At 43.7% G+C, this 23,382-nt stretch overlaps 1 protein-coding gene across 1 annotated transcript in view; it reads right to left on the bottom strand.

Annotated features, from left to right (window-relative positions):
* Window positions 1–4,156: 4,156 nt before the first annotated feature.
* Window positions 4,157–23,382, bottom strand: part of ATP6V1B2 (ATPase H+ transporting V1 subunit B2) — a 29,962-nt gene continuing 10,736 nt past the window's right edge. The window contains exons 2-14 of the mRNA XM_081843314.1: window positions 19,933–19,988; window positions 18,798–18,896; window positions 18,159–18,252; window positions 17,947–18,024; window positions 17,267–17,406; window positions 15,051–15,152; window positions 13,647–13,744; window positions 11,156–11,279; window positions 10,022–10,172; window positions 8,605–8,687; window positions 7,661–7,765; window positions 6,962–7,091; window positions 4,157–5,910 (exon numbers count right to left, since the gene is read on the bottom strand). Of these exons, the coding sequence (XP_081699440.1) occupies window positions 5,768–5,910; window positions 6,962–7,091; window positions 7,661–7,765; window positions 8,605–8,687; window positions 10,022–10,172; window positions 11,156–11,279; window positions 13,647–13,744; window positions 15,051–15,152; window positions 17,267–17,406; window positions 17,947–18,024; window positions 18,159–18,252; window positions 18,798–18,896; window positions 19,933–19,988 (1,403 nt within the window). The 3' untranslated portion in view covers window positions 4,157–5,767. The remainder of the gene's footprint in view (window positions 5,911–6,961; window positions 7,092–7,660; window positions 7,766–8,604; window positions 8,688–10,021; window positions 10,173–11,155; window positions 11,280–13,646; window positions 13,745–15,050; window positions 15,153–17,266; window positions 17,407–17,946; window positions 18,025–18,158; window positions 18,253–18,797; window positions 18,897–19,932; window positions 19,989–23,382) is intronic.

A 23,382-nucleotide genomic window follows, 5' to 3' on the forward strand; every position in this document is an offset into this window, starting at 1 on the left:
AAACACGGCTCAGCTTGGGCTGGGACGGCTCCTTGCCTCCTTTGCTATGAATATTGTATCCCGTTGCTTCTCCATCGCCAGCCAATGGCTGAATTCTCTCTGGGGGTTATGCAACATGCTGCTCGTCTCTGTACACTTCTGCTTCATTGGCTAGCACCCCCTAAGTCCCTCTGAATAATTCAGCCAAGTTGCTACATCATTTGTCTAAATAATTTAGCTTTGGGGAACCAGAGGCAGTGTAGACGCAGTTAGAGAGGGGTACTCACTCTAGCTCCAATTCAGAGTAGCTGGTTTGTGGGTCGTTTGAAGAAGCAGTTCAATTGCCTCTACCTGCTTTTTAATTCAGAGAGGAAACTGGGCAGAATAATCTGGGCATTTATTTATTTGTTGCATTTATATCCCACCTTTTCCTCCAAGAACTCATGGTTCTCCTCTTCCCTATTTGATTCCAACAGCAGTCCCTGTGATCCCCACCTGTGACCGCCAGCAACCGGTCTTCCTCTGACAAGGGAGGTAGAACATAGCAGCAGTCATGCTTAGTAGTTTGCCTACCACACTCCTCTATTAAAAGAGATTTTTATCTGCCACTTGTGTTGATTAACCAATTTATATCCTAACATTTCTTTAGCCAAGACATGCACACACAACCTTGGCTTTCTAAACCCCTGGCATCTCGCACAAATACAAGGCAGAATCTAACCCACCCACCCCCGGGCCTCTACATATAGGAAGCAGGAAGGTAAGGGGTAGGAAGTCAGATTCCTTTCCGGAGGATCCATAAGTAGATTTTTCTACTGATACTTTCAGCTACGAATACATTTGGAAAGTCAGAAAAATCACAGGACCTTCCACAGCCAAGCTGTATTAGACAATAATCAGAAAATATAAGAGCACCATGCTGTGGCTGATAGTGGTACAGCACTTGGACAGAACATCACCGAGCTGAAAAGTTTGTTTGTTTAAAAAAGCCTTTATTTGCAGAATTAAATATTAGGAGCTTGTTTAAATTCCAGTCAAGCAAAACGAACCATCTCCAGATGTAGGCTGTTGTTTTAGAGCCTACAACTCCCATGATCCCTGGTTAGAAGGACCAGTGGTCAGGGATGATGGGAATTGTAGTCTCAAAACATCTGGAGGGCCAAGGTTGAGGAAGCCTGCTTTAGAGTTTTCAAAAAGCTATGGGTACAATGCTGCCTTTCCTTAACCAAGTGAGAAAGGAAAAAGGCTCCCCTCTTTACCCCCCATTTAAGGAAGAATTTAACCCCCCCCATACATGACGTGGCAGTCCATTTATACCAGGGGTGGGGAACCTGTGAGCCTCTGATGCTGGACTGCAATTCCCATCATTCCTGAACATTAGCCATCCATTGTAGATGATGGGAGCTGGAGTGTAGCAACTAGAAGGGCACAAGGTAGCTACCTCAGATGTAGACATATGTGCAAGTGCTAGTCCGTTGCCCCAAGAAAAGCTCTTCATTGTAGCATGCTCACAAGCGGCACTCGGGATAAAGAGTTGCGTGTACACAGAGAAACGACTTCTTCCAGGCATTGAAGCCCTAGCCAGTGAAAATACAGCTTCAGCGCTCCACTTCTGAAACTGGCCATTGCAGTTTTTAAAAGTTAGGAGCTTGCTCTTCAAAATCAAGATGCTTAGGGCATTTCGGCTACAACCCTAAGCACACGTCCAAGGGAATGAAGCCTCATTGAACACAGTGGGACTTCAAAATACACCCCTGTAGGATTGCACTGAATTCCTGCATCCCAGACCAAGTGGCTTTGGCCTTGTGCAGTGAGCTCCCAGAATGGATCTCCACAGTGCTCTCTCATTTTCAGCACAATAATAAAAACCTTGGGAGTTTTAGCATGCACACACCTTTGGTAACACTAGTTCAATATCCTGGCTTGGCACATACATGGTCAAATGCTCCCTTAGGGGTGGAGAGTCTGGGGCCTGTGAGAGAGGAAGACCACTGTGTTGTTGAGGGTCTGTTTGCATTTCCAGAGGTCATCCTTGCTTATAATAATGTGTAGCTTGGCCCTTATTCTCAAATACCCAATGCACAAGGTTCCCAAACTATCCCTTGTGCCCTTCTCCAAAGCATCACTCGTCGTTGAAAAGACCTTGTACTAGGGGGACATAGCAAGCCTTGAGATGCAGCTACACTTTGATACTGCCAGATGTTGATGCTCCCATCAGCCCCACCCAACATGGCCAACGATCAGGGCCAATGAGAGTTGTAGTCCAACAACATCTGGAGGGCCACAGGTTTCCCACTCTTGCCTTTTGAAACCACTGGGTTCCAGGCGGTTTTTCTTATATAGCAACTGCCCGGTACCACTTGCAGGGAAGGCTCTGTGGGACTCTCCTTTGTAGTTGCCGTCCAGAGACAACTGACCTCTTTCCACCACGATTTATGGGATTGGCTGGCACAAACTGTGGCGACAGCCTCTTTAAAAAGAGGAGACAAGTTCATAGAGGGGCCAAATCTACGGCAGTGACCAGTAGGGCCTGCAGCAAAATGTCGCAGCATGGGTGTTCTCCCTTCCTGCAGGCCTATTCAAGTAGATATGGAAGGGCAATGGAATCCACACAGTGCATCGTTCTATGTTAGCTAAAGGGTAAAGGGACCCCTGACCATTAGGTCCAGTCGTGGCCAACTCTGGGGTCATCGCTTATCTCACTTTATTGGCCGAGGGAGCCGGCGTACAGCTTCCGGGTCATGTGGCCAGCATGACTAAGCCGCTTCTGGCGAACCAGAGCAGCACACGGAAACACCGTTTACCTTCCCACTGGAGCGGTACCTATTTATCTACGTGCACTTTGACGTGCTTTCAAACTGCTAGGTTGGCAGGAGCAGGGACCAAGCAACGGGAGCTCACCCCATCGCAGGGATTTGAACTGATGACCTTCCGATCAGCAGGTCCTAGGCTCTGTGGTTTAACCCACAGCGTCACCCACGTCCCATATCATTCTACGTTATCTGGCCTCAAAATAAAACTTCTCAAGGGGGAGGGGTCCACCCGGGCTGCCAGCTCCAATCCCTGTGTTTGTGGAGCTCAGGAAATGCCCAGGAATTATTCTCCCCATGTTCACTTCCCCTTCAGCGCAGTAGTGCAGGAAGCCCACATCATTTGGTTGTCATCAGGACAGGGAAGCACCGACTCTTGCAAGAACAGCACAGATGGCTACAAGGGCTGTTATGTGGCCCACAAGCTAACCACCTACGATCTAAACCCAAATAAAACAAGATTCTTGCTTCAGAAGTTTTTTTAAAAAAAATTGCAGCCTCAGCATATTACCAGCTGCTTCTGGAAAATCTCCATGACCGAATGAGAGGAGTCCCGGGCCATTGCATACATGTATGGCTCAGCTTCCTTTATTCTGTGCTGCCTCGTCATTCTATAAGGCAAGTTACATGCACTAAGTTTTGACGATGAGTCTCTCCTTTAAGACTTTTCTTGCAATCTGCATCTGGGGCTGTATGTGACTAATTTCGGCTCTCTGGCTAATGTGAAATTGCATTTATTTTTACTTTTTCTCGGTAGTGGTGCCTGCCTGTGGAATGCCCTTTCATCAGATGTCAAACAGATAAACAACTATTAGAAGACATCTAAAGATAGTCCTGTATAGAAAAGTTTTCAATTTTTGATGTTGTAAGCCTAAGGTGGGGCAACCCAGTCAGATGGACAGGATATAAATATTTCTATAAAACTAAATTTTTACTGATTAATGTACAAATGTCCTACAGCTTTACTGATTAGAGTGCCATAGCCTACACATCTGCTGAAGGCACATTTCAGACTCCAAGTAGGCTATGTGAGTTGTGCCTCTTTCTCTCTACGGTATTTAAGTGCATTATCAAAGTAACTTGGCAGCTGAAACAAGTCATCCAAGGTGGCAGCAGATCGAAATAACCTCCAAAGTCAGGGAGGGTGAATTATCAATGGCAGTCATCCAACTTTGAAGTTGGCTGGCAAGATACACCTACTGAGCCAAAGATCATCCCTGGGGCGCTACCCAGGAGATCCTTTTCCAGAATTGAGTATTCCAAGCTTCTGGGCATAGAACGCTCCCTTGAGGAATCTGCTAAGAGGAGCTTGTGATGGACCCCCCAGAGAAATCAAGAATCAACCACTTCTTAAGCAGAGAACAGAGTCTCATTTTGTTTACATTTATTGTTCATGTTTAACTTATTCAGATATCACAGTTTTCTACATTAAAATATTTCATGCTATCTCCCCATCCCCACAATTTCCCCTCCTCTGTCCAGAGAAAAATAGAATTGACACAACTTTGATGGAATGCGCTAGAGTAAAGAAAAGGCTACTGCACCCAGGTTACAGAGCACACAGACCAAAAAACAGCACAAGAAAGATCTGCATAGGAAAGCGCGTTGGGAGGGCTGCATGGTGGGTGGGGAAGATGCTGGAACCACCACAGTCTACGCGGCCTGAGCCGCAACAAACCCTTCTGACCAACTCCCAGCCATGATCTAGGACGTTGCCAACAGTTTGCGATCTGGGTCGCTGAAGCTGGGGTGTAGAATAGCCTGGAAAGCAAAATCAAGGAGAAGACACAAAGATCCTGTTTGCCTCCGGGCATCGAAATCAATTCCATATAAGCATTTGGCCGCCATCAAGCTGTTTTTCCCCCAGTGTACGATGGCTAGCCAACTTCACAATCGGAAGGCGGTTTAAAAACAAACCCAAGGTCGGTTCAGAACCCAGTGTCATCCAAAGGACTGCTTAATAACAGAATTTAAAATATCCTCCCTTCGCACATTTGATTTGCCATCACCCTTTCCTACCTTATTGGGTAATGTTTGATGAGACAAGTTAAATCGGAGGGTCCATCGCTTTCAAGGGATGAGGTTATATTCTGTGATGCGCAGTCTGAAAGTGCTGGGATATCTTCTCAATGGCATTATGAAGGCTGACACTGCTCAGGATAAATTTCCATTTGCTATGGGCTCAGCCACTTTACCAGCTGGGTTCTCCAGTCGCAATGATTCTGCAGTTCAGGGTTGGGTAGGTAGAGGCAGGATCCCTATTCAGTTTCGTATTATGTCCACCTCTACACAAAGTGGCGGTGGAGACAGTGAAACAGGCAGGTTAGACTGGCGGAACAAGCAAGTGGACCTCGTGCCAAGTTCTTGGAAGAGGTAGGAATCTTGTACCTGTTACTGGGCAAGCACCAGGGTGTGCAAACATTGCAATGTCATTGCTGCGTAATTTTCTCAGCCATAATTGAAGCTAGAGGTGATTTGTGGGTTTGACCTGCCACCAGCCACCACTATGCTCTGTTGTGTGTGCCTCTTTCATGCCCCCTGTGCCTCTTCTACACAACAGAACAAAGGGTGGTGGAACTTTTGACTGGGCAAAGGCAGTCTGGGCTAAGGAGAAGAGGACTTCTTTAACTTTTATTCAACTACACCTCCCATGTGACTTTATTACTTTTCTCACAGTGCAATGGGTAGAAAACTCCAGCCTCAAGGATTTTCTTCCTCCAAGACTGCCTAAATTAAAAAAAAATATTCCAGTAAACCAAATAAGAGTTGCAAAAGAACATTTTCCCCTCTCTAAATGTAAACAATTCAAGATCCTAGTGCTTGAGAGAAGGGGCGCATTTTAAACTCTGTTATCAGCTTAACACATCAGGAACACTGGCACAAATATGTCACTTATTCTTGGTTTAATTACAGGGATGACAAGTAAACACCAACACAAGGGAAGAAAACCCAGCGTTTCATGGAAGGTGAAGGTGCAGCTAGTGCTTTGCTGTGGAATCTCGGGGATAAAACTCTGCCAAGGTGCTCTGAGGGATTCTCTTCAGCATCTCCTTGGGGAAGATACGTAGCAGCTGCCAGCCGATGTCCAACGTCTCATAAACAGTGCGATTTTCGTAGGCCCCTGAAAGAATAACCGCTGGCATGGTTACACACTGGTACGGACCCTCTCCCTCATAGTACTAGAACTTGGAATGCTCCAATGGCACTGAATGTGGGAAGATTCAGGACGGGCAAAATGAAGTACTTTTTCAGGTGGCACCTAGTTAAACTTCGGAGTTCACACTCGCGAGAGGTAATGATGGCCACCAACTGGGATAGCTTTAAAAGAGGATTCATGGCGGATAAGGCCATGAAGCTTTTTAATGTGTAATGTTGTATTGTGTTTTTATGTATGTTGGAAGCCTCCCAGAGTGGCTGGGACAACCCGGTCAAATAGGCGGGATACAAATAAAATTATTATTATTATTATTATTTATTATTACTACTACTACTATACTGCTACTATTATTAATCTACTTCCACTCTCAAGAAACAGTATGCCTTTTAATATGCTGGGGATTGCAAATGGGGAGAATGCTGTTCTGCTCGAATCCTGCTTGGAGGTTTCCTATAGACATCTATTTGGCCACAATGAGAACAGGATGTTGGACTAGATGGGCCTTTGGCCTGATTCAACAGGACTCTTCTTAAATTCTCATGTAGGCAAAGGACCCCCCCCCCCGGGAGGTTAAGTCCAGTTTTTATGACAGTAAGGTAGCTTTTCCCTCTGAGGGCGATGCACAGGGCAAAGGTGTGGCTGGGTTCTCCAGCGCACACTGGAACTAAACAAAAGAGGGATGTAGCTATAATGGAGCAAGGAAACCTGGAGAAGGCCTGCTTCCGCATTCCTATAGCTATCATATAAATAGCTCAGATGGAAGCATCAGAGGAAGGGAGAAAGGCTGAGGGTTCTCCGCTCAAAGAGCTTAATAAGAATGCCAGAAAACCAACAGGTTGCACCTAAACTCTGGGGCTTTCGACTCTGGAAACCTCGCAGGTTCTTTCTTTCCTTTTCTCCCCCACTGATGGCACAAGGAAAATCTAGTTGCCCTCTAAGAAGGGATTGGAACATGCTTCTGAGAGGTGAAGAAACAGTTATGCAACACTGAGCATCTGATGAATGGTATACCTACCCTGAGCAATGAAGTTCCTCTCAAATTTCTGCAGGAATTCAAGATAGAGAAGATCATCAGAAGTAAGCGCTTCCTCCCCTACAACAGCCTTCATGGCTTGGACATCCTTCCCAATGGCATAGCACGCATACTAGGGGGAAAGGAGAGTGTGGTCAGGGACAGGTAGCCAGGATATGATTCCCCAAGCACTAACAGATTTAACTTGTGGTCCAGCAGCTGATCTTGGACTGCAGCTCCTATCATGCCTGGTCATTGGTCATGCTGGCTGGGCTGGCAGATGGAGCCCAGCAACATCTGAAGGGCCACGTTCATGCCCCCACCTCTTTAAAATTAGAAATCCTAAAAGAAACAACTTGAAGTTTCACAATAGCTTGTCCACTATGTCACCGCCCACCTTCCAAGACATGTACAGTCATACCTTGGGATACAGACGCTTCAGGTTGCGTTTTTTTGGGGTTACGGATGCTCTGAAACCCAGAAGTACTGGAACGGGTTACTTCTGGGTTTCGGCAGTCGCACATGCGCAGAGGCGCTAAATCGGGCTTTGCACATGCGCAGAAGCACCGAATCGCAACCCACGCGTGCGCACATGCAGCGCTGCGGGTTGTGAATGCTGCGGGTTGCGAACATGCTTCCTGCACGGATCACATTCGCAACCCGAGCGTCCACTGCACTTAAAAGGGTAACAGTCACACCTACCAGTTGGTTTGAAACCTCAGCGTGATCCTTCCTGGTCATCCCCTCTCCAATAGCAGATTTCATCAATCGAGACAAAGAGGGAAGTACGTTGATAGGTGGGTAAATCTGGAAGGAGAGACGTGAAAATTAAGAGCTGCAGGAGCTTGGGACAGGTTGTTGTGACATGACGTTAAATGGTTTGATTCAAAAATAATAGCATAGGAACAGAAAGCAGACATTTCCCTGTTTGATACCTCCCTTGCACTTCCCTGGCTTGTAATACAGTGGAACATCGGTTGTCAAATGTAATCCGTTCTGGAAGACCATTCCAACTTCCAAAACGTCCAACAACTGAGGCGCAAAGGACTGTCGGCAATTTCAATGAGGAAAATTGAAGAGCACACCTCAGAAGCCGTTCGACTTCCGAAATGTTCGGCTTCCAAGACACTCGAAAACCGATGTTCCACTGTACAGTATTATTAAAAAGAATTCCTTCCTCCCCAGCTTCATCAAGGAATACAGCTTTGAAGTAATACATCCTTCAGAAGAAATTTAGCCTTTAAATGTAAGCTGGCAAATTGTTTTATGACTGTTTACCTTATTTATCAGGTTCATTGCTTAGACATTTTTTATTAACCTGTTTATAAATACTTAAAATAAAATAAACATTGGAAATCTTTCAATGATGTTGGGCACCAAATAAACATTTCTGGCGCTGCTAACAATGCAATATTAATTACTAAACAACCTAGCTGAAACACCTTACCATAATGCCTGTGCCTTTAAGACACCCCCAGTTTTGCCTCTTGTAATCAAGTCTCATGAGCACCCTGATAATACAAGGCAGACAGCACTGTATGACAATTGCTGTTAAAACTGCCTGTCTCAAGAAGTACAGAGGAGTAGAAGGGCATGACACTACATCCTGAAGACACCCTGAAACAATCTCAAGATAGCATACTGACCTGTCTGTTGTGCAGCTGTCTGTCTACATAGATCTGGCCTTCAGTAATGTATCCCGTCAAGTCAGGGATGGGGTGGGTAATGTCTGAAAAACAAGTTACATTTATTTATTTGCTTATTTCATATAATTTACATACCACTAGGCTGTAAAAAAAAAATCCTCAAAGTGTTTTAGACTATAACATGAGGGAAAAAATACCATACACTAAAACATACAAGACGTTAAAATACTAAAACAGATTAAAATTCACACCAGCTTTTCTAAGCATCTTGTGCTTTCAGATTTCTTTTAGCTGCTGCAGGTGATGTATCATGATGCTGTAATGATCAAGACTTGACCGAGCAGGAAGACTGATTTTATCTCAGCAGCATGGGTAACAGAATCATCTAAAGTCTTTGAGAATAGGGATTTTTGTGGTATTTGGGGGAAATGTAGCAAGTATGGATTTTGTCTGTAGAAGTACAAACAGGAGGAAGTAGAGGAGGAAAATACTCAAGACTCTAATCTGGATAATGAAAGCTGAGGGAAAAGAAACCATTAGCTACTGGAGGAAGAAAAACTCTCTCTCCTTGCCCTATGGGAGGCATGGCCAAACTTGGGCCCTCCAGCTGTTTGATGAACTCCCATCATCCCTAGCTTACAGGACCAGTGGTCAGGGATGATGGGAATTGTAGTCCCAAAACAGCTGGAGGGCCAAGTTTGGTCATGCCTGCCCTATGGGGATATGCAAACCTGGTCTCAATATGTGTCACTGGCTTGGTTTACACAAAATGCTAAGCCAAACCTTGGCTTAATGGGACTGCAGAGATTTGCAGGATCGTGTAGTGATGCTTGTAGTTGCTTTGCTCTTCCATGACAATTTTTGCTTTGGCACTGAGCGAAGCCAAGGTTAGGAAAACATGCAAAGTCAGACCTTAGCTTAGCTCACCATGGCAGCAAAAACCACTATGGAGGAGCAATGTGGCTGCAAGCCCAGATATCTGCATGGCCTCACTAAGCCAAGGTTTGGCATGATGTAGAGTGCAAACCAGGCATGCAATGGGGGTATACATTGAATTTTCACCTCTTTCTCATTGCTGTTTTAAAAAAATCCAAAAATTAAGAAGGCCTGATGTTTCTGTCTCTCTCCAAATATTTTTGCAGAGCGCTTGCTTCTCGCTCCACATTTACTGGAGGGGAAGTCTAAGAACTTTGTGATTTGGAGGAAACTTGGGAGAGGTTTCTTTCCTTCTCCCGCAATTCTTGCAAGTCAGAAGACTCTTCAGGTTTTCCTCCAGCCATCTAGCAATGACAGAAGCCTTATGCATCTGCCAAGTGAGTGGCGATAGAACGGGTGCTGAGGAAAAGCGGAGCTTCACCTGGTATCTGTGGACTAGATGGAAACAATATGGTAGGAGCAATGTAAGACAAGGACTCACCATCATTGGGCATGGTGAGAATAGGAATTTGAGTAATGGACCCATTCCTGCCTTCCACTCGCCCAGCTCGTTCATAGATTGTGGCCAGATCAGTGTACATGTAACCAGGAAAGCCACGCCGGCCTGGTACTTCTTCCCTGGCTGCTGAGACCTTTGGGGAATTAGAACAAAAGCAAAAGGTTAGCAAAGGTTGGACTTACAGGACAAGCTGCAAAATCAAATGGGGGAAAAGGAAGCTCACGATCTGACAGCATCAAAACTCCTTAAGTCGTTTTTGAAATGGGCTTCTGCTCTGCTGATCTGAAGACCACTGACCACTTAACCCTTATCTCTCCATCCTGTCTGTCAAACTTGAGTCTATCAGGGCCTTTTTATGACCAGGCTGTTGCCCTCCCGATCATCCCTGACCATGGACCATGCTGGCTGGGGCTGAAAGGAGTTGTAGTCCAACAACAATGGTCACAGGTTCTGTACCCTTGGGTTATGGGATGAAGGATAATGTTTATTGGGTACAATGCAAAGCACTGTATAATAGCTTGCAGCAGCAACAAGCGCAGTCTGCAGTGATGAGTCTAAAGGGTGTGTTCAATTGCAGCTTCGCAGAGTGAAAAATGTCTCATAAGAAGTGATGAACAGAATTAATGGGGAAGTGCCCCTTGATGAAAGGTAATTTATTCCATTTTAAACTCAGATACCCAGGTGTGCAAGTATATGGGCCAGTGTCAACTCCTGCCTAATCCCCCTCAATATTATGGGCTGTCGGGAACAATGAAGATGAGTTTGGGGTAGTATTTGAAAAGGTTGTCAAAGGCCATTTTGAATTTTCAAAGCACCTCTGCATTAATGTCCTAGTAGAAAACACAAAATACATGCATATTGGAACATTCAAAGGTAATCATTATTCACTAAGAACCATAAACAGCAGGTTCTTCAAGCACCTCACAAGTAATCAGAAGTCCAGTAACTCAGTATCCTCCTTCTCCAGGTTTGGTTAACTTATTCTGGAGCAATTTGTGAGCTTCCATGTCATCAAAGGTGCGATTCAAGCTTCCCTAATTAATGAATTTCGGCCTTTTGACAAAGTACTTGCATGCAAGGCAAGGACTGGTCTGCTGAATACAGTAAATAAAGTACCTCTCTCAGCGCCTCTGCATAGGAGCTCATATCCGTCAGAATAACCAATACATGCTTTTCACACTGATAAGCCAAGAACTCTGCTGTGGTTAGAGCAAGACGAGGCGTGATTATGCGCTCAATGCTGAAAAAGAGCAATGGGAGTCCAATTAATGTGGATGCAGAATGGGAGGTGATACTCGGCACAAGCCTAATGCCTACTTCTGAGAAAGAGCAGTTCAGAAGGAGAAAGGTCTAGTGCAACAGTCAATATGCATAAGGAGTTGTTTAGTGGTTAAAGAGTTAGCAACATTTTCTACCACCTGTGGTAAAGGGTTGGGGACCCTTTCTCAGACCAAGGGCTGCATTCCCTTTGGAGCAACCTTCCGGGGGCCACTTGCCAGAGTTGGGTGGGACCAGAGGTATAAATGGATGGGGCAACAAATATAATTTTTGCCTTTGTACACAGTAGAGCTAGTTACCACACACATTATTATACCCCCCGCCATCCTCTATGAAGCAAGAAGCAATTGTCCACGTTAAAGGGCATATTCCAGTCTAGCAAAAACATTTAAGGGGGTTCATGGTTGGAGAGAGACTGACATGCCAGACAGACAGGCTTGGAGGAATGCATTTGGCTCCTGGGCCTGAGGTTCATTTCCCCCCCAAGTATCAAGAGATTGATACTGAAAGTACAAGCTACAAACAATGAATCGGATCTTTCCAAATCTGATCAGATGTGCTTTCATAGCTGGGTGGCTGGAAGCAGCTGGCTGTGACTGAAGGCCTGATTGGGCAATACTCTTTGAGTGATGGCTTTCCATTTGACAGGAAGCAAATAAAGTCCCATTCCATCCCTCTTACTTCCTAATGTCAGACACCACCAGGTGTCCTTGTGTGTATAAGGCACACACACATAAAATTAGGTCAGAATGAAAACAATCCAGAAATCAACAAGGCAATCTTAGCCTACATGTGTTGCATTTTAATGTGTACACTCAAGTCATATGTTATGCTGAAATGAGATAGGCCAGGGTTGGATGGATCAACCTATCCCCCCCCCCAATACTCGTTTCATACCTGCACAAACCCAGCTCCATCTCATCATTCTATTTATGGGTTTTTTTTCTTGCCTTAAAATCCATCTGTTTAAATAAAGTACTTACGAGGTGGTCCAAGGGCTGCCTTTTTCTTGCTTTAACTTTTTAAAGTTTCCTAAAGCAGCTGATGCCTCCTGCTGGCCATAAGGTTAAAAAAAGCAGTTTCGAAATGCTTCCAGGAAGCAACTTTGCATCTTTTCCAGAGGCACTTATGGAGGCAGCCATCTTCTTCTTGAGGGATGACTCATTATGATGTACAGCTGCTTTGTGGGAGTATTTCAAAATAGTGGGTTGTTGTTTTTTTACTGTGTGGCCATGAAGGAAATGTTAGCTGTCCCAAGTAGCATGTTAGTGAAATAAAAAACAGCCCTCAGACCACTTTGCAAGTACATTACACACCCCTATATAGAAAGATTCATTGATTATGTGGCTTAATCCACAAATCTATGTTCTGATCCACACACGGGACTGTGGGGTTGAAATAGCTAGATCCGCTCTGAAATGTGAAGCAAACCCGAATCTTCCCCCATTCTCAGGATACGCACACCAGGTGGGCAGGAAAAGGTAGCCAAGAAGAATGCAACCTGTTTTCCACATTTTTTTAATATGTAGGAGTAGCAGATTTGGTTGTCGACTGTCAGCTCCCTGTTACAAGTCTCTTTCCAGGACTCAATTTCAATTGAAAATATAGATGGAACAGGTGACAACATTCCAAAAAAGGCACTCAATATTTTTCTGTATGCAACTGCTACAGCTAGAATAGTATATATGAAAAAAAGGAAAGAAGAAGAGATACCCACAAAGGAAATTTGGCAGAACAAATTGATAGAATACACAGAATTAGTAACCATGACCGTGAAACTAAAGGAATAAGAGTGGAGGTGTTTCGGAAATTTTCTTAGAACGTATAATATACAATTTAACCTACAAGTAGGAGTTAACGTATGAGCAGCAGGTAGCATCAAAAGAGGAAGACTTGAAATGATAATGGGTCAAATTATCAGGATATGCAGCAGATCAAGATTCCTCTAGAATGCCATAGAGAGATGGACTGGGAAGTCTTAGGAAAAGAGATAAGCGGTGGATACTGTATAAAAGCTGTTAAAATTGCATAAATAAAAGTTTTTAAAAGGAAAATATAAATGGATTAGGCATTTGAGTGCCATGTTACAGCCATCTTCCATTCTGTCCTAGATGTATATGAGAGACTTGGATGTTGTTTGAGAAGCGAAGCTCATTGTAACAGAGAAATTTGTTTTCCTAAATGTTTACCATTTTGCCAAATTTCTATCCAACTTTGCACAATGACTGCATTTCAATATAGTCTTTCGAAGAAGGAGACAAGTTTCTCCATTTCTCAGTTCCCTACATTTCCTCCAGCTCTATATAAAGTCACATTTTTTTTGACTTACGTTGGATCATTGGCCAAGTTCAGGAACAGACACACATTATCCATGGAGCCATTTTCTTCAAAGTCAGATTTGAAGAATCGAGCTGTTTCCATGTTCACCTACAGCAAAGCATCAACACTAGGTCAGTTGCAAAGCCAAGTATTATTTAGACCCAATTTATGAAAGTTTCCAAAATGTGGACAGCATAAAAACGGATGGGTTTCTCCAGTTCTGACTGTTGCTTATCCTTAACTAAGGATGCACATGCTGTATATTCTCATATTTGCCTCTTCAATCTGTCAAAACGATATAAAGCCAATGTGTTGTCAAGCAGTGGAGGGTGGCTCCTCCTTCATGCTTTGATAGATAATACAAAGTTAACACAGCCGATTTAACACCAACAGTTGTGATTATTAAAAGCAGAGATAGTCCTGTCGATGTTGCTGGACTCATCCCCTCCCCCCCTTTCCTTTCTCCGTCTGTGATGGAATTCCTATTTGGGGACTTCCCTGGCTTTTTTCTGGCCCATGTAGGACCAGCCTGGATAGTTGGCCTTGGTGAAGATTTGACGTTTTCATCCCCCAAAAGTTTTTGATTTGAGTTTCTACTGAAATGAGGCTGCATTTTAATGTTGTATTTTAATCTTGTTTTTAAGTTGTATTTTAATCAATTGTTTTTATACCTGGTGTTGGCTGGGGAGGGCGGGGTATAAATAAAACTTATTATTATTATTATTATTATTATTATTATTACTACTACTACTACTACTCTCACCATCCTATGACCACTGGCCATGCTAACTGGGGCTAAAAGGTGCTGGAGTCCAACTAAGGGAGCCAATGCTACATTTTGTACTTCTCCACCCTACCCCATTTTTTCCTTCCCTTGCCCTTTTGCTCACCTTTCCTGCTCAATAGTGGTGAAAGAGGGAGCAGACAAAAGAGCCAAGGAAAACGAGAACTGGAGGAACTGCAGCTCACATTTAAAACTGGAAGTTTTAAAGGGGAAGCACAAGTCCTCAGGTTGTTATAATATAAAGCATCTGCTCCAAATCCCTGAGAACAATTCTTTGGTGCATGACCAAAGCATAGAAGTGAAAACACTACTTTGCAGAGGAAAGAGATCATTTCTCAATGGGATGCCAGCTTTCCCATCGAAACTAAGGTCTCAACTCTTAAAGTGTACCCTGGCTAAGTTCTTCTATACATGTGAACAAGGAATCCTGTTGCAGCTAGTCTGAGGACCAAAATTAGAGGTTTTTGAGATGAACATATACTGTGTACTTTGTTTCATAGATGCCAATTCCATAGCACATTAAATAGCTCATGCAGAATTATTTACATAAAAGTACCTCCAACTTGGGCAGCAAAGATGGTGACAGATAATGAACTGGAATACTCAGTTTGTATGCATTTAGCTACTTACTCCCATAGCAGCAAATACAATGGCAAAATTATCTTCACTGTAGTCCATCACATCTTTGGATTTCTTCACCAAGCCTGCCTGGCGACAGATCTGAGCTGCTATCTGAAAAAGGATATTCCAGAGTCACCCATGTTTTCAATGTACAAGGCTTTAATTTCTAGGAAGATTTCCAAGGGACAAGAGAAGGGGACTTGAGAGTCTGCTTTATCATATATGAACTATAAGAACAAAACACAGGGCAGTATCCAAAGCGCTTGTTGCATTCGCGCAAGGATTTACACATGCCCAAGGGAACTTCCTACCCTTGCCGCACATGTGTCTTGCACCCCCATCTTCTCTGGAGGTGCTGGAACCCCCTAAATAGATTTAGGGGTGCACAGAGAGTGACCACTGCACGTGCACAAATCCTTGTGTTAGCAGAACAGGTTCCTTAGCGCTTGATTGGATACCACCAAAAGCATGCTTACTCGTCTTTGACAGACTGCTAAACACAATGGTTACTGTATAGGATGTACTCAAATACGTAGGGTAGTATGTTAAGACGCCTGCCAAGCAATAAAATGTGTTCATAAGAGATGCAAATATCATGGGGGTTAAAAAAAACTATCAAAACATTACTAAATCCAACCCATTTTTTTAAAAATGCTTATTCGGTGTTTTAATACCTAAGTTTTGTTTTACTGTATTTTTTGTTGTACAGGTGTATTTTTTTTATTTCATTTTTTTATTATTCTGTAAGCTGCCAAGCATTATAGGGCAGCCTGTAAATAACGTAAATATATTTTTCTGTTTCAGGTATGCCCAAGGTATATAAGGAAGCTGCATTGAATATAGTCCATTTGGTCCATCTATCTTAGTAGAGTCTGCACTTACTAGTAGCAGCTTTCTAGGGTTTCAGAGAGGGATCTCCCCCAGTGAACAAGGTAATTTATATTTCAGAAGCGTTTATATCCTCTTATTTAGCCAATAAGACCTGAAGAACCTCAGACTTAGAATCTAAGAGGCATGGCCCATTCATGCATGCACAGTAGGCCACATCTGCCAATGTTTCATCCCAAGGGCAATAAAAACTACCAGGAGCATGAGAACCAGGGAGAAGGAGCAAGGATTGTGGTATAGCATCTGAGTACATCATTAAGTGGCACCAGAAGGTATTTGTTTCCTCCAAAGTATTAGTCTGATTCCAATATTACACAGAGCACACACATTAAGATTATTCTGCAGCACAGGGTATATCCGGAATACCCCACCCTCTGCAGACTATTAGCACTCTTTGCACTGTGTGAATCTGGGTGTTCCAGAGGCCAGCCAGGGCTTTGACAGGAGCGCCAATCATATCAGCTATCTGGAAATCCTTTGGCTACATCAGCTTATGAGGCTTATGAGGAACGGCTAAGGGAGCTGGGCATGTTTAGCCTGGAGAAGAGGAGGTTAAGGGGTGATATGATAGAGGAGGGAGAAAGGTTGTTTTCTGCTGCTCCAGAGAAGCAGACACGGAGCAATGGATCCAAACTACAAGAAAGAAGATTAGGTGGAATCTGGAAACATTAGGAAGAACTTCCTGACAGTAAGAGCTGTTCGACAGTGGAATTTGCTGCCAAGGAGTGTGGTGGAGTCTCCTTCTTTGGAGGTCTTTAAGCAGAGGCTTGACAACCATATGTCAGGAGTGCTCTGATGGTGTTTCCTGCTTGGCAGGGGGTTGGACTCGATGGCCCTTGTGGTCTCTTCCAACTCTATGATTCTATGATTCTATGATCAGCCTCCAAGGGCAGACTATCTTAATAGGTCCCCCGCCTCTGCAGAGGAGAAAAAGTGCTGAAAGCTTAATATCAGCAGGAAGTGATCTGGCCATGACAAGGGACTGGTTTCAATATCCCCACTCTTCCTGATCACCCTCTTCCTGTCCATTTCTGTGCCACCTATAATATAAAAAACTCTAAGCCGTATAAAAAAAAACACAAAAGCTGCAGTAGACCACTATGCCATTTTAGAATGTGTGGTGGTTTTTTTGGGGGGGGGGTGTCATTTGGGTTGTTGTTTTCATTTTGATTCTGTATTTTGTGGTTTTATTTTCTGATTTTATTCTATGAACCGCCCTGCCTGTATATGAGATCTGCGGGTATATGAGACCTGCGGGTATAGGGCGGTACAGTATATAAATTCAGTAACAACAACAACAACAAAAACTGAGCATTAAGTCCTGCTAAAACACCTACCTCATTGTGGGGCAACCCAGCAGCAGAGAAAATAGGAATTTTCTGTCCTCTGGCAATGCTGTTCATGCCATCTATAGCAGAAATGCCAGTCTGAATCATCTCTTCTGGGTAGATTCGACACTGAGGATTAATTGGTTGACCTATTTCATTTTGACAGGGGGGAAAACATCATTTTCAACCTGCATTTTCCAAGAAGTTAGATTCAAGTTTCAGATTCAAGAAGTTAGATTCAAGTTTCAAATCCAGTGTTCCACTCCTAAGTTCTGAGACTTGCACACTGGAAGGAAACTTTCTCAATGTTCTATTTACAATAAGGTTTTCTTTAAACAACTTTGCTATTTCTGACATTTAATCTAACATGGTGTGTAATATTAAGGGTTCAGCATGACCTGAGGGCAACATACTATTTATGTGCTATGAATGAGTCTGTGTCTGGAGCCCTCTACTGCCAATGCTGATCCTAAACAAGGAGAGCTTTGGGAAACTCATTCTGGTTTCCTGCAAACAAAACCATCATCTGAGAAGCAAGCAGTTACTTAAACTCCTGTCTGTACAATGGGTAATCACTAAACTGTTTTGTATTTATGCTGACTAGCACCTTTCAAACACTAAGCTGAAAGTACATCTCTCTGAGAAATTAAAGGGCAAACCTTATGTTAGCAATGTTATGGTAAACATACCCATGATATCAAGGTAATCTTCAGCCAAGACCATAGGGCCTCTGTCTATGGGCTTTCCTGATCCGTTAAACACTCGCCCTGCAGAGTAAAGAACAAGAGAACATTTGTCCGTGTTACCAGGAGACCAACTATATTAACAGTATAGCTATCAGTGTACTTAGAAGCTGGCCAAGGACTAGTGATCAATCCAAGAAAAAGGATCTTGTACTTACCAAGCATATCTTCAGATACTGGGGTTCGAAGGATATCCCCAGTAAATTCACATGAGGTTCTCTTAGCATCAATACCTGAAGTTCCTTCAAAAACCTAAAAAAGAGGCAAATATTTTAGTATTTCATATTTGGGCTTAATCTCACTGCTTCGATTTGCATGGACAAGCTCTGCAAGTGAATGAGTAGGTAGGTAAAATAGACTTTTTGATGAAACAATGCGCAGACAACACACTGTATCATTAAACAAATGAAGTTACAATCGGTTGTCTCACAACTTGCTTCTTTATTCCTTAAGCAACCAAGTTCTATTAATTCTTAAAGTCTTAAAAAGAGGTGACAAACAGCCATTTATTTATTTTTAATACAAAGAAAGTGCAAAAGCAAAAGTATGGTTATCTGGCGCTAGAGTTTGAAAAGCATTTTAAAAGCATGAATACTAAAGCAACACGTAAAACAAATGGGATTTTTTGCAGTAACTTACCTGGGAATTAAAAAGTCTTCTGGCCACTGGCTTCCAAATAAAATATTATGTGAAACTTGCAGACACAGGGCAACCCTTCCAAGACCAGCCATTTTCTCCAAGAACAGATACACAGGAAATAACATCAATTCCATCAAGCAGGTCACCCCACCATTTACCTGAACTACTGCTTTGGATCCACTGACTTCCAGCACCTGCCCGCTTCTCTTTGTTCCATCCGGTAGTGTCAAGTGCACAATCTCTGCATACCTAGGGAACTAAGTGACAAGTTAGGAGGTCAGGAGGCTTCCATCAGGAAAAGAACTGATCTACATTAAAGACTCAAATCAAGAACAGTGAGAAAGCACAGATGCCAGCCTCCTGGCCAAATTCAGAAATTATAGACAGGTGTATGTTAATGTTGCTTTTCACAACTTAATCAGACACATTTATTCAGATCGGAACACGGTCAGCCTTTTGCTACTGCTTTGTCAGTCATAGAGGTGGCTTGTTTGCGCAACCCCAGTTGTAACAGCATTATTCTAAGCCTAACAAGCAGTACTGTCTAACCTTCTTTCTCTTCCATGACATACAGGGCACACTTACTTAATTTTACCCTGAAAAGGGTATAGGTTTTTATATGCCTCCACAACTCAAGTGAGAACAGAGGATCCATATAATGCTGCTCAAGGTGTACGTGTGTGTACACGTTTCAGAGGAAACCTTCCTCTATGGCAAGTCCTATTTGTGATCTTCCACAGCACATGTAGACTGAATAGGAGGACAGGTGTAGAAGCTGACATAGCAGCGCTGATAGCTCCTGCTGTACTCCCACAGGGTCTCTGCACCAGTCAGATAACTGGCTGGGAAGAGCCAAGTGGGGCAAATTTTACTTTAACAAAGACTTTTGAACATGGATTTTAGCCATTAATTCCTATCATGCAATGAAACAGGACACAACCCAAAATTATTGTTGATAATTTCAAGGGTTTTGCTTGGATGCAAGAATGTTGCAATATTTTGATTCCAAAGTAATATTTAAAAATCCACGTTACATTTTGAGTTTGCTTAAGCCACAACCACTCACTGCAATGGTATTATCAAAATGGGAAATTCAACGAGCATCGTTGAGAGAAACCATTTGTTGCCTCGATACTTTATTACGAAAATACTCTCGGCAGTGGGAAGACTCAACTGCCCTTATGCAAACCTTGAAGGAAGGATCATTCCCATTTTAGGTTGCCAGGAGAATCTGCAGAATGCCAGTCACAACAAGGCCTTTTTACGGAAACACCCACAAAAAGACAATGTTACCTTCACTTGATCCAAGATTACTAGTGGTCCATTGACTCCAGATACTGTCTTATATGCTGAAAAACAACCAGAGAGAGGTATTTTTTAAGACAACTTAGTAAATTTCTGATTTGACACATTCTGACAGAAGTCATTGTGCATGGTTTTGCAATTATAAAGGCAGCAAGAATATCAAGACATTCTCTGCTCAACATGCCAGTGTGATCCTTTAGGCTATGCTTGAGAGGCTGCCTTTGGGAGGCAAAGCGCAACCCCCTGGGGAATGTGTTGTGTTTAAAGGAATGTCACTTGTCCAGGAGTACTAAGTGGTGCAACATGGCTAAGAAGGCCAAAGGGCCCCCTCATTTTACCACTTCCGTGTGCTGCTACACCATTCACCCATTACATTGCTACCCTGGTTTACAAACTTAATTTGTTCCAGAAGCCCGTTCTTAAACCAAAGCGTTCTTAAACCAAGGCGTGCTTTCCCATAGCAGCAGGGGACTCAATTTACAAATAATAATAATTTTTATTTATACCCCACCCTCCCCAGCCAAGGCCGGGCTCAGGGCGGCTAACAAGCAATAATAAAAACAAGTTGAATGATTACAACTTAAAAACAAAATTAAAATGCAACATTAAAATGTTGAATCCTTAAAATATTAAAATGCAGCTCATCACAGGAGGAGAAAGGAAAAATAAAAAATAAAGAGAGGGAGGGAATCAAATTGGCTCCAAGCCAAAGGCCAGGTGGAACAACTCTGTCCTACAGGCCCTGCAGAAAGAAATCAGATCCTGCAGGGCCCTGGTCTCATGAGGCAGAGCATTCCACCAGGCCGGAGCCAGTGTTGAAAAGGCCCTGGCTCTGATTGAAGCTAATCTAACTTCCTTAGGGCCCAGGACCACTAGGGTGTTGCTATTTATGGACCTTGAGGCTCTCCGTGGGGCATACCGGGAGAGGCAGTCCCATAGGTACGAGGGTCCTAGGCCGTTAAGGGCTTTAAAGGTAAAAACCAGCACCTTAAATCTGACCCTGTACTCCACTGGGAGCCAGTGCAGCTGGAAAAGCACTGGGTGAATATGCTCCCATGGCAGAGACCCCATGAGGAGCCTCGCTGCAGCATTCTGCACCCGCTGGAGTTTCTGGGACAGCTTCAAGGGCAGCCCCGCGTAGAGCAAATTACAGTAGTCAAGCCTGGAGGAGACCATCGCATGGATCACTGTGGCCAGGTCAGGGTGGGAAAGGTAAGGGACCAACTGCTTGATGCGGTGAAGGTGGAAAAATGTCGTCTTGGTTGCTGTAAAATGGAAAAATGTTGCTGTAACCTGCGCCTCCATGGAAAGGGAGGCGTCAAGGATTACACCCAAACTCTTAATGGAAGGCAATGGCACTAATTGGGCCCCCGCAAGAGAAGGGAGTTGGTCCCTCATCCCCATGCCATCCCGACCCAGCCATAGGACCATAATGGAACATACTCAACAGGAAGCGGAACATGTTCTGCTTCCAAGGCAAAGTTCACAAACCAAAACATCTACTTCCAGGTTTGCAGCGTTCTTAATCCAAGTTGTTCATAAACTAAGCTGTTCTTAAACCAAGGTACCACTGTACTGTATCAATTACTAGCTAGCCAACTGCTGAAGCTGGTAACTAATTCTTTTTAAATTCAGGAGATGGGGTTGTTGGCAAGACTAGAGAATAATTTCAAGTCCCAGATGCCTGAATCACATTTCCAGACACACACAATTTATCCAGCTCTGGTTATAATGAGACCTTATTAATTATCCTTTTCATTACACACCCTGTTTAGTGTTCAGTTTGGGGAGAGCTATGCAGTGGGTAAGATCCTGAAACACACTGCAGTAGCCCACAGTGTAGGAAGGCACCAAACCTTCAGCTAAGCAAGTGGGCATCAGGACAATTTAAGGTACAAAGCTATGAATGTTATGCTATTCTGCTGAAACCTGCACAAATATCTTCCTTTGGGGAAAAGGCCTTTTAAGTGAACAGCACAATGCTTGCAGAGAAGCTTACAGCAGGCCTCGTTTGTTTTACACTGTGCTGTGATGCCAAAGAAGACATCTCATACTGACACAAGAGCCGAGATCCATAATAATCTTGGGGGCAGGATCTCTGGCACACAGAATGTTAAGACAGCAATGCCAAGTGCCCTCGGAGTCATCCATTAGTTGAACTCTACAAGCTTAAATTTCCTTCAGCCAATGGCTAGGAAACACAATCCTATCTACGCTGCCTTGAGGTATCTGCACCATCTCAAGTGCCTGGAAAGAAAACTGACTGACAGCATGGAGCTGTGTAAGAGTCTTACTGCAGGGTTAAGCAGCTCTGCAGAGTGCTGGATCAAAAGACACACATTTCAAGAACTCCTGCCTCTCTAGTTACCATATTTTTCGCTCTATAAGACGCACCAGACCATAAGACGAACCTAGTTTTTGGAGGAGGAAAACAAGAAAAAAATATTCTGAATCTCAGAAGCCAGAACAGCAAGAGGGATCGCTGCGCAGTGAAAGCAGCAATCCCTTTTGCTGTTCTGGCTTCTGGGATAGCTGCGCAGCCTGCATTCGCTCCATAAGACGCACACACTTCTCCCCTTACTTTTTAGGAGGGAAAAAGTGAGTCTTATAGAGCAAAAAATACGGTAGTTAACTATTATGGTTCCGAACACTGGCAATAACCTGCTTGTTGTGTTCAACTCAACACATTCTACTCTTAATCAGGAAAATGTGTAACGAAGTTGCATTTCAACCAATATTAGTTGAAATTGAAAGAGGGGGCAGGCAGCAACAGAAGCAAGATTCCCAAGCAAACTCACTCTATCCTTGACCTGGTCCCATACTTCTAGCAAAATAGAGCTTCTTGTCCACTTTTTTTAGTCCACTTGTTGTTTAGTCAACTCTAGCGCCATTTCCCCCAACCAAACAGGTGGATGCTGCACTCTCTTCCCTGTCTTTCCAGGCCATTGGGAGAAGAGGGTTTAAAGCCTAGCTAACACAGTCGTACGTGGGAGTACAGTCATACCTTGGGATGAATACGCTTCAGGTTAGCCAAATTTGTGCTCCGCGGCGACCCGGAAGTAACGGAGCACGTTACTTCCGGGTTTCGTCATGCGCAGAAGCACTGAAACGTGACCCACGCACGCGCAGACACGGGTTATGTTCGCTTCGGGATGCGAACAGGGCTCCGGAACGGATCCCGTTCGCATCCCAAGGTACCACTGTACATGAAACTGCTTCAGGCCATTTGTCCGCATACGCCAGCACCATCTTACTGATGATGCAAGTTGGAGAAATTCTCCAAGGGATATTTCCCACCCCTGCTAGCCTAAACCCTTTAATTAGATGTGTGAGGGACTAAACATAGAGTTCCTGCATGCCAAGCTTACACTCTACCAGTGAGATGGGTGGACTTTTGCTAGCAGAAGCTGGAGTTGGGGACAGAGCAGCTCTGTAATA

Source organism: Podarcis erhardii (assembly GCF_964252035.2).
Source record: "Podarcis erhardii genome assembly, chromosome: 16".
Lineage (NCBI taxonomy): Eukaryota > Metazoa > Chordata > Lepidosauria > Squamata > Lacertidae > Podarcis > Podarcis erhardii.